The sequence below is a fragment of the Canis lupus genome, chromosome 2 (assembly GCF_003254725.2).
Source record: "Canis lupus dingo isolate Sandy chromosome 2, ASM325472v2, whole genome shotgun sequence".
Lineage (NCBI taxonomy): Eukaryota > Metazoa > Chordata > Mammalia > Carnivora > Canidae > Canis > Canis lupus.
The window spans coordinates 42023325-42047219 of record NC_064244.1 but is presented as its reverse complement, the minus strand read 5'-3'; the positions used below and the strand labels follow the sequence as shown (position 1 = coordinate 42047219).

The following is a 23895-nucleotide window of genomic DNA, read 5'->3' as shown; positions in this document are numbered from 1 at the left end:
CATTAAATATTTATCATATGATGGGTGAATGAATAAAGCTGTTTCTCCAGATTAGCCTCCAGGTAATGCTAGAAATGACAGGTATATACTCAGCAACTTCCCATCATGATATGTATGAAGGTAAAATGTTAGGTAACCTGGAACACCTGGGTGACTCAGTTGGTTAAACATGCGATGCTTGATTTCAGTTCAGGTCGTGATCTCAGGGTCCTGGGATCAAGCCTGCCATTAGCCCCGCCCCCTTGCTCAGGCTCAGCAGGGAGTCTGCTTCTACCTTTACCTCTGCCCCTCCTCCTGCTTGTGCTTTCTCTGTCTCTGGAGAATAGGGGCACCCACTGTGGGGTCAGAAGGCTCCATCACCTAACTCATCATTTTGCCCAAAGTTGGATTTGTCCATTTGGGCATTTAGCATTTGGCATTTAACAAACCAGAAGAGCGACGAAAGACCTATCACTCAGCTCAAACCTTCTGGGAACTTAGAATTTAGTTGTGAAAGTAAGTCTAACATGATTATATAACAAATTTTCTAATGCAGTGCAAAATATCAGTCTTTTATGATTAAGTGCAAATTAGGGTAATGAATGTTAAATGATCAAAGAAGTCTTTGCAAGGGAGATATAATTTAAGCTCTAAGAGTCCCAGGCACTTAGTAAGTGCTAAATGTTTATTTGTATGGATGAATAAGAAGATGAGTGTTAAAAGGTACAAGTTATAAGATCAAAGTAACATGAAAATTGTTTTAAGAATAATGTATATATACATATAAAGTATATATATATAAAGTATACTGCATATTTTATAAGGACAAAGTTCATATTACAGCTTCATGAAATGAGTAGGTAGAGTATAAATAAATAGTTGGAGACCCAAAGTGATAGAAAGCATCAATTTTCAGTTCTTCCAGGATTTCAGACAAGAATATAGTTCTGAGTAAAACACTGGGAACTCTTAAGTGTATGATTATCCTTAGGAAAGGTTAGATAAGCTTCTAGATACTAAGACAGTATCTACTGATTTCAGAAGTAGTGTAAGAAACCCCTTGACTCCAGGGATAGCAGCAAAGACTCTTTTGTCCTATGGTCCACAGTTCTTTTCCACAGCTGATAATATTCTTTTTTTTTAATTTCTTTTTTTAAAATTTTTATTTATTTATGATAGTCACACAGAGAGAGAGAGAGAGAGAGAGAGAGGCAGAGACACAGGCAGAGGGAGAAGCAGGCTCCATGCACTGGGAGCCCGACGTGGGATTCGATCCCGGGTCTCCAGGATCACGCCCCGGGCCAAAGGCAGGCGCCAAACCACTGCGCCACCCAGGGATCCCCAAGCTGATAATATTCTTGAGCAGCCACTGCTTCTTCATCCCCAACTCTGCTGGTTCACAGAAGCATCTAATCAAGGATCCAGCAGGGGAGTGATATCAGGGAGAGAAGTGGTGCAGGATGGGAGTGGTGGGGGTGGGAAGGGAGCATCTGGGAGTGGTAAAGAGAAACACCAAGAAGCAACCCCAATTCCACAGGGACATAAACTAAAGCAGCCTGTAGACTGATACCATAGGAAGGTAATGCTCATGTTATATAACTATAATGGTACTAATGAAAATGATGATAGCTTCTTGGGGCTCTTCAGTGCTCCGTGTTCTTCAGTGTAGTTCTATTTCTTCTCCTCCTCTACCCTCTTCCAAACTGTGCCCCTTCAGTCCTGCTGGAAATCAGTGATATAGCTGAGCCAGTCGGTTAAACAGCTTTTCCTTAAGATTATATGGAGCCCTATAAAATAGCAATGTCTGGTAGAAATAAAATGCAAGCCACATGTGTAATATTAATTTTCTGGTAGGCATATTCAAATATAAGTAAACAGAAACAGGTGAAATTAAGTTAATGATATACTATGTCTAATCCAGTGTGTCTAAAATATTATCATAATGTAAAGTTTTATAAAAATTATTGGCTCACCTGGGTGGCTCAGTTGGTTAAGTGTCTGCCTTTGGCTTAGGTCATGATCCCAAGGTCCTGGGATCCAGTCCCACATCAGACTCTCTGTTAGGTAGGGAGCTTCCTTCTCCCTCTCCCTCTGCCTGCCACACCGCCTGCTTGTGCGTGCTTTCTCTCTCTCTCTCTCTCTGTCAAATAAATAAATAAAATCTTTTACAAAAATTATTAAGGAGACATTTTAGATTATCTTTTTCAGATAAGGCTTCAAAATTGTAGACTTCCAATACATCTCACTTTGGACTAGCCATATTTCAAGTGCTAAATAGCCAGATGTATTAGCTGATAGCTACTGTATTGGACACTGAAGCTCTAGAAGCTCTGAAATGATTGCTTATAAGGATCCATTAAAATCTCAAAAAAAAAAGTCCTTACAAGAACATTAGTCCTACTCCTGACACCTCCACTCTCATGACCTAATCATGTCCCAAAAGCCCCCTACCTCCAAATGCCATCATACTGGGGACTAGATTTCAACACATGAATTTGGGGGAAAAAAACCCACATTCATCTACAATGAGTACTGTGGAAAAAATTATGAAAGAAATTTGAATTATTTAAGTCAGTATTAATTAAAATTATAATTGAAACTACACACCATGAGTCATAATGGAAAGTTTTAAAGAAGTTGTTGACCTGAGTACTTTAAGAATGCAAGTGCCATGGGACGCCTGGGTGGCTTAGTGGTTGGGCATCTGCCTTCAGCCCAGGGCGTGATCCTGGAGTCCCAGGGTCGAGTCCCACATTGGGCTCCCTGCATGGAGCCTGCTTCTCCCTCTGCCTGTGTCTCTGCCTCTCTCTTCTGTGTCTCTCATGAATAAATAAATAAAATCTTAAAAAAAAAAAAAAAAAAAAAAAGAATGCAAGTGCTAGTTAGTTTTCACCTCTAAGTAGATTTTAAAATAACAAGGTCAAAAAAATTATGTGCCAATTTTCATAAAATTTAAGTTTAATCTACACTTAGGTGTCATATTGGCATTATAAAGTTGAATTTGCTTACTAAGGGGAGAAAGAGATACATTATTGAAAGTTTTATTTAAAAGATCCAAGGATTTTTGACTTCATAACATTTTATTTGTTACAAGAAACTGCAGGATTTAGCAAGTTTATGGTGGAGAGCTGTAATTGCTCATTTAAAGTTAAAACCATGTTCATTTTGAGAGGTTAATTTTTCATCAGACTTAGGAATAATTAACCTACTAATGGATTTCTTTGGCCTAGTTTTAATTAACCCAACCAGGAAAAAAAGATTATGTGTATTCTTCTAAAATCAGAAACAAACCTAAAGGCATTTTTTAGTAATATAGGTAAGTGACTTAAACAAATTTCTTTACAACCAGGGCATGATTTCTATTTCCCATAATATTATTTTACATACATTATTGGGTCCTAATTCTTACAACACTGGGTATTTTTTTTAATCCTCATTGATTAAATGATTTGCTCAGTATCACAAATGAGCTAGAAATGTGCTTGAACTGGGACCTAAACTCGAGGCTGGCTGACGCCCAAGGCCCTAAAGCCTGCCTGTGCTGCTACCGTTACAGCTCTCACTTCCCAAACCTGAGCACGTTGCAGGGGAAGCTCTGGTTTTGCCTGGATAAAATGTAGAACTATCTAATATTTTTCTGAGAGTTCACCTTTGGTTTACAACACAATCAGAAATCATTAAAATCAATAAAAGTACTTATTATGGAATTTCCCCCAATGAGTGATTGTTAATTGGGTTTTATTATAACATTATCAGCTTTGGCAGGGAGAGTCATTTGATGATGTTCTTCATTCTCAAAGTGTATTCAGTGAAGTCCTTCGTTCACTAAATGTTTATTGAGCACCTCCTCTGTGTCCTGCTCTGTGTTAGACTATAGGGACACAAAATGGACAAAGCAGACAAGGGCCCTGCCCTTATGAAGTTTACCCTCTAGTGGTGAAATGTCTTATTTTGGGTTTCCTTAGGAGCAGACCCAAAGACAATGATTCCAATGCAAGTGGCTTACTGAAAAGCATAGGAAATACCAGTAGGAAAATGAGGAAGTCATATGGGGAGGGACCAGGAGCCCATAAAAAGTGTGTTGTTAAACCAATTAACACAAGAAGCAACGGAGCTTAGTCCTAAAAGGGAAACTCAGGAAAATGGCATAAAACAGCAGGCCTCAGGATCACTATATCCAAAGGCAACACAGCTGGTAGGTGTACACCAGCTCCCAAGAGTCATTGGTCAAGGGCCACTATTGGTTGGGGGAGGGCGTGATTAAGGCCCTGGAACTTCTGACCTACCCTGAGAGCTGGCAGGGCGGCCTTCTGAATCCCAGAAAATTCCCTCTGACCAAAAATACAGAAATGGGCATTTGAAATTTGAAACTGAAGCACATTGAAAAGTCTGGGGACTGACAGGATCAGCTCCAGGGAGATAGATAATGAAGACATACTGAAGTATAAGTTAATTACAGGTAGTGATAATTATAAAAGGGAAAATGAGCTCGTTGTATTAATTGTAACTGGGATGGTGCAGGGATGTGGCTGCTACTTTAGGTAAAATATGGAAGTCAGTAAGGCCTCTGAGCTAAGACCTTAGGATAAGAAGAAGCCCGCTATGGAAGGGTCAGGGGAAGAGAAATTAGACCAGCCCTAGGCAAAATATGGGGCATGGCTAGTGCCAGTCCAGGAACTGCTTGTCATCAGTTGGAGACAAGGTAAGTACAAAAATTGAGAGCACTTTTAAATGTAACCATTTAGAATTGGATATAACAGTTCGATGTTGCCACAACTTCTAAGCCTAAGATGATGGATTTGTCTCATTGAACATTGTGCAGACTTGTTTGGGCATTGTCAAGCTTGCATGGAAAGTTATGCACCGTTGGATAATGTTACACATGTGACATTTTAAGGTTAGTTCATCAACTATAATCTAAAAGTGTACAAATATCTAATAGAAACGCTTATTTATAAAACTTGCTATTTTCAGTTTAATTTTTGACAAATATGTTTCATAATTTAGGATGACATTATTAAACTATAGAGGTAAATTTGTATTGTTAACTCTTTCAGTTTTATTGAGGTAGGATATACATAATCACCCCTTTGAGGTGTTAGGTTATAGGAATTTGACAAGGGAATATAGAGCAGGTAACCATTACCATGATCAAGATATAGAGTATTTCTATCACCACGAAAGTTCTCTCCATTCCCTTGATAGTCCATTCCCTGCCTCCTGGAAAGCACTCCCTCGATTTCTATCTCTGTATTTTTTGCAAGAATGCCTTATCAGTGGAGCCATGCAGCGTGTAGGGTTTTGTGCCCGGCTTCTTTCCCTCGCCTAACGCCATGAAGATTCATCCACATGCTCCAGGCAGCAGTATGTCTGTCTTTCCTTTGTATTGCTGAGTAGTGTTCCGTCATCATGTGCACCACGGTCTGTTCCTTCACCAGCGATGAACATGCAAACTGTTGCCAGTTTTGAGTGATAATGAGGCTGCTATAAACATTCATAAACATTCTTTCGTATTATGAAAACAGATGTTTCCATTTTTCTTCAGTGAATGCCAGGCAGTTGGATCACTGGGCCATATTTATGTTGAACTGTCTAAGGAATGGGTGACCTGTTTTCCAAGGTGGCCATCTGCAGTCCTCCAGACTCCCCACCCTTGTCTATTGTTAGCTTTCTTAAAGCTATTCCAATAGGTATGTGGTGATATTTCTTTGTGATTTTAATTTACACTTTTCTAATAATTGATAATGTTGAGCAGCTTCCCGTGTATTTATTTATTTGTTTATTTATTTATTTAAATTTTTATTTATTTATGATAGTCACACAGAGAGAGAGAGAGGCAGAGACACAGGCAGAGGGAGAAGCAGGCTCCATGCACCAGGAGCCCGACGTGGGATTCGATCCGGGGTCTCCAGGATCACGCCCTGGGCCAAAGGCAGGCGCTAAACCGCTGCGCCACCCAGGGATCCCCACTTCCCGTGTATTTATTTGCCATCCGTGTCTCTTCTTTGGTGACATGCCTTTTCAAATTTTTGCCCTTTTTAAAATCGGATTATCTTTTATTACTAAGTTTTGAGACTTCTTTGTGTATTCTTGATACAAGTCCTTTAACAGGTATATTTTATAAATATTTTCTCCCTCTCTGTGGTTTGTCTTTTCATTTTCTTACAGGCATTTCTCAAAGAGCAGAAGTTTTTAATTATGGCAAGATACAATCCAGTGGCCATAGTGATTGAAGAAATAGATTTTTCATTTTAATTGTTATTAAATTTATGCAGCCACATATGGCTAGGGGCTACCATAATTAATGGACAGTGCAGTGTATTGATACCTAAATGTACTTTCAGTGAACAGTGGGTACACTTTTTATAATTCTTTTTTTATTCTATGTTTGTTTTGATTAATTTTTTAAAGATTTATTTATATATATATTTATTTGACAGAGAATGAGAGAGAGCGTGAGAGAGGGTGCAGAGGGAGGAGCAAACTCCCCACTGATCAGGGAGCCCAATGTGGGGCTCCATCCCAGGACCCTGTGATCATGACCTGAGCCAAAGGCAGACACTTAACCAACTGAGCCACCCAGGCATCCCTGTTTCAATGATCTCTTATTGACATATAACCTTATACCTGCTGAATCTAATAATAAAAATTTGGGCTGGCATTCTGTAAACTTTTCTTTTTATTTTTCTATTATTAACTATCATATTTTACTAATGTATCAACCCATGATGCTTTGGAAATTTAAAAACTTGGCCCTTTGGCACAGGTAGTCTGAGAAACACTGTGGCCCAATCCCCCTAACAGGGGTATTTCTCATCATAAATCCACTGAATAGCATTCTGGAGAAGGAAGTAACTGGTAGGGTGAAGGACTAGAGGACTATTTTAGATAATGTGTTCAGGCAAAGTCTCTCTGAAATGGTGACATTTGAGCTAGAGAAAGCCATTCCAAATGGAGGGGCACAATGGCAGTTTTGCAAGGTTAGGGGAAGACCTGGCATGTTCAGGGACCAGAAAGGAGAACGGTGTGGCTGGATGTGAGAACTGAGAAAAGTGGAGAGAGATGAGCTGCAGGGGAAGCCAGCAGCCAGGTTTTGCAATCATAGAGACCTCTTCTCTCTTCCCCTCCTACAGAATAGATAATAGTTAATGAACCACAGGCACCCCATATGTCTGAATAAGGGCCTTATTTGAAATATACTTGAAGAAAGAACCAACTGTTATCTTACTCTTGGCTTTAGTTGGATAGCAAGAATTTTCTCTATATTTGAAGCCCGGGAAGCAGACTTAACTATAATAGGTTTCATAAGAAGCTAGGGGGTGGAGTTTTCTTGCCACAGATTAAGACACTGAGGCTCAGAAAGTTCTATAACTTGCTTAAATTACAGCTCAGGAGAAGCAAGCTCAAAGTCATATCCTTTCACTCTATTTGACTGCCCTTCTTCAAAATGAGCCCCAAATAGCCCTTTTACCCACATGAAATTGTTTATATTTGAATTTGGTTTTTGGTAATGTTATAAATGGGTGCAAGAATGTAACAATTATAGAGATTTTGCATTTATTTTGAGAGTTCCTCCTCTGTGTTCATTTCTTGAAGCTGCTGTGACAAATTAGCACAAACTTGCCTGAAAACACAGAAATTATTCTCCCACATTTCTGGAGGCCAGAAGTTCAAAATCAATCATCAGTGAATGTATTGAACTCCCTCTGAAGTCCCAGGGGACAATCTGTTTCTTGCCTCTTGCAATTTCTAGCGGCTCCAAGTATACCTGGTTTGTGGCTGCATCATTCCAATCTCTAGTCATATGACTTCTCTTTGTGTGGCTCTACTAAGGACGCTTATTGTTAGACTTGGGGCCCACTCAGTAGGATGATTTCTACTTGAGATCCTTAGCTTAATTACATATGCAGAAACCCCTTTTCCAAATAAGGTCACTTTCACGGGTTCTGAGGAATAAGATGTGGATGTGTCTTTGGGGGCCCACCATTGAGCCTACTATACCTTCCCTGCATTTAACCTTAGAACTCTAGGCAGTCTGCTGGGGACTTACCAGACTCTGCTTATTTGTGGACTACCAGGGATCTTTAACCAATATCTGAAAACCATTGTTTCAGATATTTTGCCCAGTTTTCTAGTTGTTTACATAGGAGGTAAATTCAGTTCCTATGACTCCAGCATGGCCAGAAGCAGATGCTGCACCCAAGAGTGTTAAGTTCATTGAGTGTAGAGAACTTGCTCACATCTGCATCATCAGAGCCTATAGGAATGACTGGAGTGTGGTAATCCTTCCACAGCAATTGATGAATCAATGAGCAAATGAATGAGAAGGAAGTTAATCTAAATCCTTTTGCCTCATTTGGGCAAGCTTGAGCCATCTTTCTCTAGCTGAGTATTTGCTAGCATGAGTCACTTTATTTGCCAATCCACTGAGCCTTCTTGTTTCAGCTTTTATGGCTAATGCAAAACAAAAACAAACAAAACAAAACAAAACAAAAAAACAGCATCAGGAAATATAAGAGATTTACCTATGGAGCACATTTTGCATAACGATTTATAGGAAGTAGGTTCTGCCCATGTTTTAAATAAAAAGAATGCAGGACATTTTGGGGAGAGGGACTAAAGTGGGGAAGGTAAATGAGTAGCAGTATTGCCACAGGGAATTGAGGCCAGATGATGCATTTAATGGAAAACAAATGGTAAGGCAGTAAGAAAATAGGCGGAGCAAAAAATAAGAAAGAAACTTGCTTATCGAAGAACACATGTCCTAAATTATATCAGTCCATTAACAAAACAAATTATGGTCATACATATGAAGGAAAACGGTTTCTGCTTTCATTTCCAGATGCACACACAAGGTTAAAAAGAAAATACTATCATTATTAAGAGCATTTATGTGAGCATCTGGTATATGGCTGTGTGACTTACCCAAAAATCTGATTGAGTATAGAGTTCTCTTAGTTTGCTTTGAATTTATTACATCAGATTTTTAATGACAAAAATAAAATAATAGGCGTTTGTTATAATAAGACTAAAACTACAAAGGTGGATGGAGTTAGAAATCTACTACTTTAACCCCTTGAGGTAATCAATATTAACAGTTTAGTGGATATCTTTCTACATCTTCCTTGATGTTCCTTAGAACATATATAAACATATTTACATATAGAGTGGGTGGTTTTCGGTTTTATAAAAATGTGAACAAATGAAGTATATAACTGTTTTTTCATTTAACAATAGATGAGAGACATCCCACCAGGTGAATATAGAGATTTACCTCACATTTTTAAAATCTTGAGTATGAATGGACTATCTTTTATTCAGCTGTACCTCAAATGATACACATTCTGCTCTTTTCTGGTTTTATCGTCCACCACATATAATACTGCACTGAACGCCCTTGTGATTGCAGACTGTTTGAATTTCATTGTCTTCGGTATCTGAGCCTTGAAATCTAACCTTTCAAATGCTACTTGCTTCCCCTTATCCTCCCTGTCATTTGGAGAATGAAGCTGAAGGGGGAGACTGCAGATGAGCTAGGAGAGCCAATAATCACTCCATACAGCACATGGCCAGCAGCTTCCTGCTACACTATTTACATCCTATTCCATTGAGATGGCACTCTCTGCTCACATGACCCAAATGCAGCTCTCACTCCACCAAGAACAGCTGAATCCAACTGCATTGGCAGCTTTGCACATGCTCCGTCTAGCCCTGTGAATCCTCACTCACCCATTGAGATTTCTGTAGGTTTAAAGCAACATTCCAGCTGCTGAAGCTCCGTGACCTCCAGTGTTTTCCTGGCTCAAATCCAAGGCAGGTGGCCCCCTGCAAATGGTGTTTATTTTAGAATTTGAGCTTTTTTGTTTATTTGTTGGGGGTCGGAAGGTATATAATAAATACCCACAAGCATAGCTGATGAATGGAGCCACAAGAAGTAACTCTTTTTCTGGCAGGTATAGGAATAACGTTTACCTATTGCCATCATTTGCCTTGACAACAACCTGCAGCTCTCATGCATGTTTCATTCTCAAACAGAGGTCTTGGCAAGTGATGCTGTATCTGACTGATGTGTTGACTGTAGCATGTGAGATGGTGTTTTTTTCCTCTCTAGAAACCTGGATGCTTTTTGCCATTCTGATGGTAAATGATGAGACAGGCAACCATGGATTTCAGCACTCCATCTGTGTTTGATCAGCAGAAAGGTAAAAATGCTTTAATTCATCCTTTGGTTCTTCGCATCTTCATCTCAGTAGTAGAGATTTTGCAATTCTAAGGGAAAAGAGAGATGTGTGTGTTTGGGTGTGTGTGTAATATGGAAAGAAAATTTCACATAGAAAACAAACCTGTTCTAAACGTTCACTTCTCATTTGATAAGCATTTGGAAGGGAAAAATAAGCTTATGGTTTGCTTGTCTTGTTAAAATATTTTAATCTACAAATTTTAAGAACTGGGTTCCGAGCACACCAGCTATTTCAAATACAATCATCTTTATTCTCATTTGATTTTTTTCAGATCTTCTAAAATAATGTTATAGTAAGTAATATAAAAAGAACAAATTACATGTCTCTTTTCAATCTATTAACCCAATATCTCATTGCTACAGTTTTATAAATACTTCTTGATTCCCTTTTAAGAATAGATGTTACCTAGATTTATGCTCTAGTAGATTATTATCTCATCTGGGGTTGTATGATTTATCACTATGTTATTATTTGTAATGACAGGATAGATTTCCTACTCATAATTTGCAGAGTAGAGGTCATTTTCCACGTGAAAAGATTGCTGTGAAATCAACTCATCCTCATAAAAAGCATGTATTCAGCCAGATAGTTTACATGTAGACATTTTGCCTGTGAAGTGTTTACATATTCATAATACTTTTGTGCAACTGTGCATCTTTTCTGTGGATGTACAGGAAATTTCCACTCTGTAAATGTCATAAATATTTTTTAGAATATTTTTAAAAATACCTGCTATCTAAACCACTTTCTGTCATCTGTGAGTATTCTTCAGGATCTTCAAGTCCTTTGGTCATTTACTTGTTTTGGCTACAGCATGAAAATGGTGATTTGTGAAAGCCTCATTAAGAAAATTCACTGCTTCTCTCTTTTTCCCTTTTCCTGCTCTAGGCCATACTGTGTTTACTATCCTTCAAGCTACATCTGGTTTCATGGGTGAATTATTTTAGTTCAGTGCTTTCTCAAATATTAGATCTACATTTACATCTCTGAGTAACTGTATGTACAGGGACACACACACACACACACACACAGGTAGATTGATCTCCACATCTTAACTCACTTTGAAATGTGTGTGTATGTGTGTGTGTGTGTGTGTGTGTGTGTATGTGTGTACCTTCAGAATGTGTTGGTTCAAACTGCATTTGAAGATGAACACCGTAGAGAAAGTGATTGTTACGCTATGCCTACTGCCATCCAAAAGTGAAAATATGCCTAAATCCAAGACCTAATACTGTCTAAAAAATGACATTGTTGAGTTATGCAAAATAAGACTGTTAACATATTAATTTGTAATATTTATTTTCTTATAGTACCTTTCATGTGAACAATTCACAGCATTTCCTCCATCCCAGTCCTAACTCTCCCTCATCGAAGTTAACCTTCTCCCTACCATCTCTATCTCTAGTTCTCAATCCTTTCTTTAAGAGATGCTGTGGTATGGTGGAAATAGCATAGGTTGGAATGGCAGATCGACTTCTTAGCGAAGTGACCTTAGAACATTACCTAACCTCTCTGGGCCTTACTTTCCTCAGCAATAAAATGGAGGAAATGATGCTGGCTTAGCAAAGTTGCTTTGAGAATATAAAATAATATACAAAAAGCAGCAGTCACATTGCCTAACGTGCCATAAGTACTTCAAAATTGTGGCTGCTTTTGTTACTATTATTGCTATTATAATTATTACTATGGGGACTATGAGTTCTTCGAATGTAAAAGGCTCTTCACTTCTCTATCTCCAGCTTGAATTTAGCAGTCCTCAGAACAAATAATTTAGTTAATACTAGTTGACTAGAAAACTTTATTTTTTTTCAGAATTCCAGTGTACCATTCAGAGCATCCCCTAGAATAGTAATTAATTAAATGATACCTGAATAGTTCTATTATCACATTAACCCTTCCATCCTCTTAAAAGCATGAAAGGCCATAATGGTTTAGACCATTATATAGATTTTAAATACCAATATGGTGGTGTTGGGCAAACCATGACAAACTGACTTTCTCTCTAAAAGTTAAATGTGGGCTTTATTTGAAGGCTTTCCATGAATCCTGAATATTTAGAAAATCAAAATTCTAGTAGATGCAGATGTTTAGGAAAGACATGATATCTGGAAGGATCTTAGAAGTCATGTAACCCATTGGTTCTCAAGCTTAGCTGCACATGAGAATCACATGGACGGGTTTTGAAAATGCTTATGCTTAGATCTCCAGTTTAATTGGTATGGGTGTGGCCTAACAGAATCTCCCCAGGAAGATCCCATGTACAACATAAACTGAGTAGCATGCATCCAACCCATCTCCCTAAAGTCTCAGATGGGAAGAGTAAAGCACCGAGAAGTTAAAAGATGGACCCTGTTTGTACTAATACACCCAGCTAACAAGTCATAGAGGGGAGTGAGGCCCAGGTGTTCTCTATCTAGACAACAGAACAATGAGAAACTTCTTTTCATGGGTGGTCTCTGGCCTCCATAGCTACAATGGAGTGGTGGTAGGACTCAAGCAACTCTGGTTTATGAGTTCCCAGAGAATGGTTAGCATTATGCACTTGAAAAATATGACACAGAATGACCATCAGGGCTCAAATGATGTAGATGTGCTAAGTCTGAATCCCTCCACTGGCATTTTTCTTTATTTCTCTTTGGTATGGGTAATGAGGCATCCTTATGCTAGGGGCATAGGGAAGGATGGCATTTGCTCATATTCTGTCTCAGTTTTCTTGCCATTTGTATGCACCTGGGCAAGCTGATCTCTGTCTGTAAAATGTGCAGGGTTGCTGGGAGCCTTAAAGATCTGGTTATCTGACTGGCCAAAGGCATTAGAGCTGTGTTTCTGGCTTGCTTTGTGAAATTGTGACGCAGGAAGCCTGGGTCTGCAGAGCTCTCCACTCCTGCTTTGTGCTCTTTGCTTTCACCATAGCAACATTGCTTCTGGTCCCACGTGCTCTTCCTGGCTGTCTTCCCTCTCAAAGCCCACATGCAGGAAGGGACCTGTAGTAAACTCACTTACTACAGAACACAAAGGTTCCTACTGCAGTGGAGATGTTATGTAACTGAAGATATTTGCATTTTAAGCTTTGTCTCTAATTGTGGGAAGAAAAGCTTTGCTGTGCCTGAAGGAGGAACCCAAGACCTCAGAGAGAGAATGGGAGCTAGACAAGTGGTCCCAAGGATGTTGCCCACACCTGGCCCTGCCTGGGGTCTAGGAGGCAACATGTTTGATGAGCAGTGTGTTTGTGGGCACCTGAGGGGGCTGGGGCCCACCCCACAGGCTTTTTTACTGGTAGAGTTGCTGAGACAGTAAGTGGAGGGCCGGGCCTTTCAGTGCAGATTAAATCACTGCAGTAGTGTCGTAGGGCTGCATAACAAAGTACCATAGGTTGGGTGACTTAAAACAACAGAAATGCATTGTTTCACAGTTCTGGAGGGCAGAAGTATGAAATCAAAATGTTGACACCTGCTCATTCTGGACTCTCTAGGGGAAAAATCCTTCCTTAGTTTTTCCAGCTTCTGGCTGCTTGTGCCTCCACTCTGGTCTGTGCCCCATCTTCACATGGCCTTGTCCTCTGCCTGTGTCTCTCTTGTGTGCATCTGTCTTAGAATTCTCTCTGCCTCTCTCTCATGGTAACAATGCATATATCACATCTAGGGCCACCTACATAATCTAGGAAGAAACGTCTATTCTCAACATCCTTAACCTGATCACATCTTTTGATGTATAAGGCGACATCTACCTTTTTGGCCATATACAGTAAAATTCACAGGTTCCAGAGATTAGGACATGAATGTATCTTCAGGGCCACCATTCAGCCTGCTACATGGCATGAAAAGGTATCAAATCTCAAGTCCCTTGACAGAAAGTATAATGACTGGGGTTTGGGTAAAATCCATTCTTATTTAAGGTAGAGGGATATTTAGTCTTTGGGAGGGAAAGATGGGAAGGACATCTATTTGATACAGACTCTGCAGGTACTTTACATAGATCACATTTGATAGGAATAAATGTTTTTTGAGCATTTAGCAGAGCCAGGCTCTGTGCCCAGGACTGAATACAGACTAGCTTATTTATTTATTTATTTATTTATTTATTTATTTATTTATTTTATTTTTAAATTTTTTTTTATTTATGATAGTCACACAGAGAGAGAGAGGCAGAGACATAGGCAGAGGGAGAAGCAGGCTCCATGCATCTGGAGCCCGATCAGGATCGCGCCATGGGCCAAAGGCAGGCACCAAACTGCTGCGCCACCCAGGGATCCCCAGACTAGATCATTTAATCCTCACAACTGCCCCACTGTTATTTTCCCTCCATTTACCAATGAGGGAATTTTAAAAGGTTATGACTGACTCAAGGTTACCACAGACAAAATGGCAATGCTGAGATTCAAGTATAAATCTGCTCGACTTCAAAAGCCATGTTCGATCTAGACAGTACTATTCCTTCATCAATCATATATTTTAATGAAGAAGTAGAGATTAATGAAAATTCAAATTAATGAAGTGGTATTTTCACAATCCAGCTGTTCTTCTATTGTGTTGTGAATTTTTAAATGTCATACACACAGATGTGATGGTTTTAATTTCTAACTTTTCATCTAAAATGGGAACATAAAACAAAAAGAATTAAGCGTGTGCATATTTGCACTTTGCTGAAAAAGCAAAAGTGAAAATTCTGTGTGACAACCAGATGCCTCCAAAGGAAGAATAAGCAAATTTTCGAAGAGGTTTGGGAAGAGAACAGAGAAAAGTCAGGCAAAGGAGAGACAAATTGGAGAGGGAATAATTTGGGCTCATTTGATGATTTTAGGTTGAAAAACCTTGAAGGGGTACCTAGAATGAAACTCAGGAACACTGAGGAGAATACTGTAATTAGTTCTCAGATTGATGGTCCAGATAAAGGAAGATTAGCTGGTAAATCACCAATCTGCAGGTTTAGAAGCAGAATATCTGTTGCCTCTGAGAAATGCTTGGTCTTTCTCTCTCTTTTTGTAAAGAAAGAGAAGCGAAAAAATAAAAAATAAAAATAAAAAATAAAAAAATAAAAAAAAAAAGAAAGAGAAGAGGAGGGAAAATGAGAGATGAGAGAATTTTTTTTTCCAGTGCCCTCTCAAGACCAAGTTTAGTCAAACAAGTTTTCTGGAAGCCTACCCCTCAACCTTACTTGCTTCCTTGTTGTCTCTTTGGCACAGGAAAGTCCTTCCCATCAACCAAACTCCTGGGAAAGGTTGTGACAAAGCAGTCCACTCCTGGCTCCTCTTGTGAGTCTAGCTGAAGGGAAGCCCTCGACTAACTTACCCAAACAATTACCATTCACAGTTTTAGGCATGAAAATGCAAGTGATTCAGTGGGTTGGGGATTAGGAGAGTGGTGTCATTATCACTATTCTCCACCATAGAACAGCCCTACTGCCCTTGGGAATGGGGCCTCTTGCCCTAGTATATATTCCAAGGAGAATCCAGGAGTGGTAGCCAGAGGGAATGGAGGTACACAGGGTCCCATAGGTCTCCTGAGTCAACCCTAATGTTATGTCTGGCAACTTAGCCAGATCAATTTCAGGAAGCCAACCCTCTGTTCAACCCCTTATTCAGAAATCGTCTGGGTCACCACACTGAGCTTTTCTTGCCACCTCTATTGATTAACTCCACATTTCCTTAACAATTATTAAGCAACTGTGTTGAGTAATTGATATTCATGTATCTTCTCTTTGATCCAACCATTTGGATGCAAGGATATTTTAATGGAATCTGAAAGAAAAATTACTACCTGTGTAGCTATGTTTATTACCAGACACATACGAAACAAACATTTCACCTGTCGCCAAGACAGAGAAGACAAGATGAGAAGATGAGGGTCTAGCTGCACATACATGCAAGGTTGGTGTAAAAGATGTATATAGTTATATACCATCTTGCAGAAAGACCACATCCAACCAGGAGTCATATTTAGTACTTGTAACTATCAGGAAGCCCATCAAGCAGTCAGTGCAAAGTGTTAGCTGATTCTGAGAATCCACTCACATCAAGAATGACCTACATCTTAGCTTTTCTGATTTATCTCTTAAAATCATAGTGGTTTTACCTCAGACTTATTAGCTTTCAACTAATAAATAGATTGTATGTTTAGTAAGGGCCCTTAGTTTTCTCTTTTTATTTTTATTTTTATTTTTTTTAAAAAAAAATTTTTTTTTTTTATTTTTTTATTTTATGATAGTCACAGAGAGAGAGAGAGAGAGGCAGAGACACAGGCAGAGGGAGAAGCAGGCTCCATGCACCGGGAGCCCGACGTGGGATTCGATCCCGGGTCTCCAGGATCGCGCCCTGGGCCAAAGGCAGGCGCCAAACCGCTGCGCCACCCAGGGATCCCAGTTTTCTCTTTTTAAAACTTAAAAATGTCACTTGCTCATCAGTGATCTTGTTTTATCGGATCTGTTGGGGAGGAAAAAAACGGGAAGGCTGTCCTTTTACATAGAAATATTTCTATTTCTAAATGTTCCTCAGAATTTAAAAATACACATGTACAATATTTAATAGCATTCTAATCCTTTGTAAACTTTTTGTTTGAAAATAATTTCAAATTTAATGAAATGTTGTAAAAATGGTATAAAGAACACTTGACTGTCTTTTTACTCAGATTCACCTAATGTTAACGTTTTGCCCCATTTACTTTATTGTTGGCTTTCTTCTGTTTCTCTCTGTCCTGTGTCTCCTTATCTCTGCCTCTCTCTGTATATGTATATATGTGTGTGTGTGTGTGTATTTTTATCTAATCTGTCTGCATTCCGATTTTGTCTAGTGAGCCAGTAGCATCTTTCATAGCATTTCCTCCAGTACTTGATCCAGTCTAAGTTAGGTATTACATTTAGTTGTCATGTGTCTTTAGTCTCCTTTCTTCTGGAACATTTCTGCACACTTTCTTTGTCTTTTATGACGTTGACATTTTGAAATTACAGTCTCTCTCTATCTCTCTCTCTTTTAATACTGAGTTCCTCTTTCTGAGTTTGTCTGATGCTCCCTCATGATTAGATTTAGACAATACATTCCCAGCCAAGGTACCATAGGGTGATGTCTCCATCTCAGGTTATCATAATATCATTTAAATCTTTTTAAATGGTAATTTGAAGTGACAGGTGTTATACTATTACATATCAACCAGTTCTTACAATGTTTTTTAAAATATATTGAGATTTTTTCCTATTGTAAAATTAATATCACCTTCTTCAAAGTAGTCAAGCAATACAAAAAGGATTTCAGCATAAAACTGTTGTATTCTAGCAAAATGAGTGTTGTATAGCTAGCAAATGGCCTGTTCTTCAGTCTGTGAGCCTAGCCTGTCCTCAGCTTGTCAGCCACCAAGATGGACTTATAATAAAATCACTCTCCATGTGGAGTCTGAGCAGTAGCTTCCAAAAGGAAATAAAGGAGATCAAGCCAAGAGTATTAACCAGTATCATTAATCAGAAGAGCAATAAATGGTTTATTAAGCAGTTCCCATGTGATGGCGCTGTGTTAAACTTTTTACTCCTGTTATGTCACTTAAACCTCAACAGAACCTATGAGATACGTTGCATCTTTAGTTGTCTGAGGTTACACGACCTGTCCAGGGCCACATAGGACAAGAGCAGCTGCCATTTTAACTCTAGCTTCTAAAACCCAAGCCCTTCTCATACTCTCCTTCCCCACAGTTATACTTTGTGGGTTCTGATAGCCTACCCCATCTACCACTCATGAATCCTAGCACAAGAAGGAAAAGAGAGGTAGTGACACCTCAAGTGGGACTGGCAGGAACTGATAACCCTGAAGTGGCTACCCCACACTGAACTTTCAGTTGCAATGAGCTCTGCCCAGTGAGTCTACTCATGGTGACAGCCTGACCTCTTCCTGGGTAGTGATGGATCCAGTCTCGAATGCAGGCTGCCTTTGGAGCAGAGAAGGGCACTAGGATCCTAGGAGAGGAGTCAGTGGCTAACAGGTTGGGGTTACATTGAAATGTGACCTGCGGAGCTGATATGATAGAAGCTGGGTATCATTCGCAAGGTCCAGGCTTGGGTTTCATCACAGAAGCTTCAGAAGCCAGGTTCTTTATTATACTCCTACTGAACACATTTGTTCTGTGCAGCAACCTGTGAATGTTTTCTCCAAAAGACCATTTAGGGAGCTCAGGCCAATAAACAAGGCCACTCATAAACAGCATTTGATAAAAACAAAAAAAGAATTATTTTGACATCGATACCCTATGGTTTGATTGTGAGTAACCTTGAGACCATTTCTCTGTTCTGTAACTCACCATAGTAAATCAGAGCACAGTCTGCTGTTTTTTTTTTTTTTTTAGAAAAAAAAAACAAAAACAAACAAATCTTATTTTTAAGAACTGTGAGAGGGACACCTGAAATTCATCTGAATTGACACTTTTGTCCTTCTGATTACTTAGTGCTATTTAAAAATAGTGTTCTAGAGTTTTGGCCACAACTTGGCCAACACATGACCACTGATCTAAGGAAGAGTTAAGATAGGTTCACAAGCTTCTGATTTCAGGTAGTCAGAGCAGAAAACAATTTCAGGATAGATCCTGCAAGTGTTTTGACTTAGAATAGCAGTATTTTGGAATTAGAAGGCACCTCACTGAGTGTGTAATCCAATTCCCTCACTTTTTACATGTGAAGACTGAAACACAGAGGTATTGAAGGGGATAGAGTGTAATGCTGTAATGGCCAGTGGAGCCAAACTGAAGAGTTCAATGCCAGTTCCACCTCTTACTGTGTGACCCAGCTGTTTAACATCTCTACACCTTACTTTCCTACCTTGTAAACTAAGATGAAGCTACTCTAAAGGATTGCTTATATAGATGGAATTAATGATTACATACAAAGCCCCTGCAACCATGCCTGGCTCATAATTCAGTGAGTGCTAATTGTGGTTATAGGATTGTTATAAAGATAGTTATAACAAGGATTATTGTAAAGATTTAATGAAGTAATACATACAAAGCAGTTGGAACTATGCATGGCCCAGAGTAATCACTCAGTGAATACCGATGATTCTTAACATGATTCACATAATGTCACATGGACAACTGGTCTTCCCAGGTCAAGAAAACATCTACCCTTTAAGTTGGATCCTCCTTGGTAATGAATACATGGCATATCACCACTGTTTTTTTGTGGAAATTGGAAGGGGCAGGAAAACCACGTCAGAAGGAAATGAATTCTCCAGGAAAGCTCACACAACCTGGAGTACTTCTACTTTGCCTGTCCTCTGTTTCTGGTGTTCTGTCCTTTAAGACTTGCCTTCCAGATAAAACTCTTCCCTTTGCTCAAAAGCCCAGTCTACCTTTTAGCTTTCAGTGTCCATGCTGGTGCCGGGCAGGCTTCTAGGCTCTCTATAAGGTTCTGGGAATCTAGACAGAATCTCATTTTTAAAAATTTAATAATTTTATCATATTTTACTATTTGATAGAGGAAAATTGCCTCAGTACTTTTTTTTCAATTTTATTGGATCTCCTTAGTCATTTTTCTGTTTCCTTTTTTTAAATTTTTGCTTTTGAAAGACAATACATTAATATGTGTTCAAGATGTAAAACAATATCCAATAAATAATCTCCCACCCTGCCATACTCTCTAGCCATCCAATTCCCCTCCCTGGAAGCAAAACAATGTAAGCAGTTTCTTATGTACTCTTCCAGAGAGATTCTATGTATAGATAAGCAAATAGTTTAATATTTTTTTCTTCTTTAAAGTATAAAGTTACCCATTTGTTTTTACAAATAAAAAGTTGAATCATTTGTAAAAATCCCACCTCCCAGAAAACTATTGAAATGTTTATTAAAATCACATTAAACATACAAAAGAATCTGTGTAATAATTAAAATGTATTATTCTATTTAGTTGTTCTTTCTGGGACTATGACAGATATCTCCATCAATTCAACTTTTCTGTTATATTGCTCAACAAAAATCTGGGGGCAGCCCGGGTAGCTCAACAGTTTAGTGCTGTCTTCAGCCCAGGGCATGATCCTGGAGACCCAGGATTGAGTCCCACGTCAGGCGCCCTGCATGGAGCCTGCTTCTCCTTCTGCCTGTCTCTCTCTCTCTCTCTCTCTGTCTCTAATAAATAAATAAATAAAATCTTTTTTAAAAATCCGTAGTTTTCCTCAGATTTTAAATATTTATTCCTGAGCATTTTATATTTTCATTGTAATGAGTTATTTTCTGTTTATATTATTTATTACAGAGAACTATCTAGTTTTATTTTTCTTTTAAAATCTAACTTAATCAAATCTTACTACTTCTAATGAGTTTGTCATTAATTCTTTTATGCCATCATTGTGCACAGGATAAAACCAGATGGAGTGTTTTCAAATTCTGTTCTGCTACTTAATAGCTGTGCAACTATGGGGAAATAATTAAACTTCTCTATGTTTCAATTTCCTCTTCTATAAATTGGAATAAAGATATGACTTCATAAAATTGTTGAGGCAAATAAATAGCCTAATTCAAATGATACTGTTAGGACAGTACATGGAACATGAATCATCTGTAAAAGTTAGCTATTATTAAAATTATGATAATTTTGCTCTCCCTTTGTGATTATTATCTCTATCTCTCTCTCTGTCTTTTGCTTCATACTTATTGCATTAGGTAAAGTTTGTCCTCTTTCATCCTCTACTGTTTTACTGTTAAATATGATATTTAGAATTGATTAGAAATAAAGTGCTTAACCATACTTGGAATGTAAACCTTTAGCTGTTAAGCATTTTTTTAGATTCTTTACTCACATTATCATGTATTTCTCCTTTGTTCTAGTGGTGTGATATATTTTATTAATAGATGTCAAGAAATCAAAACATCTTTATAAATGATAAACTATTTGATCATGATGCATTATTCTTTCAATATCCAACTGAAGTTGATCTGGTAAAATTTAATTTAAAACTTAGAACTCTGTATTCACAAATTGAATTCTTCTGTAGGTGCCTCTGTGTGTGTATGTATGTGTGTGTGTGTGTGTGTGTTATTGGTTTTGCTGGCATTAGAAAATAAATTAGAGGGGGTACCTGACTGGCTCAATTGGTAGAGCATCCAATTCTTGATCTTGGGGCATGAGTTCAAGTCCCATGTTGGGTGTAGAGGTTATTTAAAAATAAAATATTTTTTAAAAAAAGAAATTAGCAAAATTTCATGCTTTTTCTGTGTTTCAGTTTAAGAATTATTTTTCCTTGATCATTTGATATTTATCTTAACATGATAAAAGAATTCAGTCAACATCACTTTAGAATCTTTATGCTATTACCACAAACTTTAGTTCTCTCCCTGGTGTACAACCAACTAGATACATTTCCAATTTTCAGTTAATGTGTAAATTTTATTTTTGCTACAAATGAATTTAAACTCCAGGACAGTGGTGTCTGTTAGAATGCTGAGCCATGCAGCTTGTACAGCAGAGTGGAGAGCCAGGCATAGGCTCTGTTAGAGAGAATGGAACATAGAATGACCATCTAGTGCCAAAGAAAGGTCACAAGTTCGTTTGCTGGAATACGTGAGAGCTTTGCCTTCTGAGTCAAAGGGCAGTTATATACAATAGTGCACATGGATCAGACAGTGGAATCTGAGGCCTGACAGCCTGCAGCCTTTTCTGAGTTTCACCAGTTACTACTTGCATGACTTTGGGTAAATCACTTTCCTGCCCTATGTCTCAGTTTCCCCATCTGTAAAATGGGGATAATTTGTAGTACCTACTTCATAAGGTGAAAGTTAAATTAATTGATTTCTAGAAAGGGTTTAGTACATTGCCTGATACATAATAAAAATGATGTAACTAGTTATTAGTTAATAGGTTAATAGTTATTAACCATCATTATGATTGTTCTTCAGACAGTGACAGAGACATGAAGAGTACATTGACAGTGGATACTATCATAGGGACTGGGAGACATTGTTGTCCTGTAGAAGTGATTGTAGCATAGGTTTTGCTAACTCTAGGGTTGCTCTAAGTTTTTTAATTCCTTCAAAAATTCTAGAATTCAAAACTCTGCTGGAAACACAAAAAAGCTCAGAACTTTGACTGTGGACTAACCACAAGACTCTGTGGAATGTGCCTGAGGTGCACTTTGGCTATATCCCCAAGTTCATGTGTACACCACTTGCAGAGAGGGCAGTTCTGGATTCCTGCTTTCCAAGCCACCATTTCAGTGAATAGGAGGTAGGAAGAGCCTCCTGTAGGGAGTTAGTAATGATTTAGTGTATGATAAGGTTGCCATTACAAATTAGCAAGGAAAGAGAAAATTATTCAATAATTGGCTATTGGGGGGAAAACCTGTAGCATATAAAAATAAAGTTTAGAAATTCCTTATTAGGGCAGCCCCGGTGGCTCAGTGGTTTAGCACTGCCTGCAGCCTGGGGTGTGACCTGAAGACCCAGAATCGAGTCCCACATCAGGCTCCCTGCATGGAGCCTGCTTCTCCCTCTGTCTGTGTCTCTGCCTCTCTCTCTCTCTCTGTGTCTCTCATGAATAAATAAATAAAATAAAATAAAAAAAAATGAAAACCCATGCTTTAAAAAAAAAAGAAATTTCTTATTAGTTATACTTAAGTGTTAAATATAATTTAAATATATATAAGCCAAAGGTCCCACAAATTCTGACCTCTCTAATCATAAAAGTAATGAAATAAATTTTGTAAAAGCAATATCCATAAATTTTGAAGATGTGGTTTTCAAAAACCAACAAAATACCTGAAAACTTAAGTGGCAAACAGGGAAAATAACTGAAACACAGATAACAGGTGGAAAATTGGTGTACCTACTGTATATAAAGGTATTTCAAATCAATCAGAAAAAAATAAATGCCTTGAAATAAGAAGATATAAGGAGACTAATAAGTAATTCATAAAATGGCCATAAACAGATGAAAAAAACTTTTAGGAAGAATAAAAGAAATAGCCATTGAAAAGTATATACTATTTTCTTGCTTTCACAACAACATTAATTTAAAAAAATGATGTATGGTATCATTAAGAAAGTTGAAGTATATGCTCACAAGGCCTGCTTGGGGAGATTATAATGGTTTAAACTTTCTGGAGGCCAACTTGACAAAGAGTCAAATGCATTGACTCCCATATTCACTTCTAGGAATACATCCACAGGAAACAGCCAAAAATGTGGAAAAATATATGCAATATTATAGCATTATTTAGAATAGCCACAAAACTTGTGATTCTCCAAAAAAAAAAAAAAAAAAAAAGAGAGAAAACATGTAAATGTCTGGTAATAAGAAAATGATGAAATCAGTTGTGCTAATAAGTTCAGTCAATGGGATTTTATGCCACCTTTTATAAATAACATTTTAAAAATCTTACCTTACGGCTTGGGAAGACATTTATGATCATATATTAAATGAAAAAGGGCAAAAATAAAAATTATGTGTACAACATGATCTTATTTTTGTAAAGAATAAATAGATATGTATAATTCCAGCACTATACTCAGAACTGTTAATCATTTATTGTTACAATATTAAAACGTTTCTATATCTTCAGATCAATAGAGACCACCCATCCTCCTGTATCAGTCATTCCCCAGGAACACATGCATATTATGAACAATTTAGTAGCTGAAAAGTTACAGATACCACTCCAGTTGTGGGGCATGCCTCCACTGATGGAAGCTCTGATAAACCAGTTGTTAGATCTTCT

The 23895-nt window shown here is 38.1% G+C and overlaps 1 protein-coding gene across 3 annotated transcripts in view; it reads left to right on the top strand.

Annotated features, from left to right (window-relative positions):
* The window catches only part of ANKRD55 (ankyrin repeat domain 55), a 568067-nt gene that overhangs the window by 473398 nt on the left and 70774 nt on the right, over positions 1-23895 (top strand). For 2 of the 3 annotated variants that reach the window (XM_049102766.1, XM_035713541.2), the window contains one exon: positions 10091-10181. In XM_049102766.1, the coding sequence (XP_048958723.1) occupies positions 10124-10181 (58 nt within the window). In that variant the 5' untranslated portion in view covers positions 10091-10123. Of the gene's footprint in view, positions 1-9707; positions 9933-10090; positions 10182-23895 lie in introns of those variants that run through there. The other variant, XM_025447212.3, reaches the window with a different exon arrangement.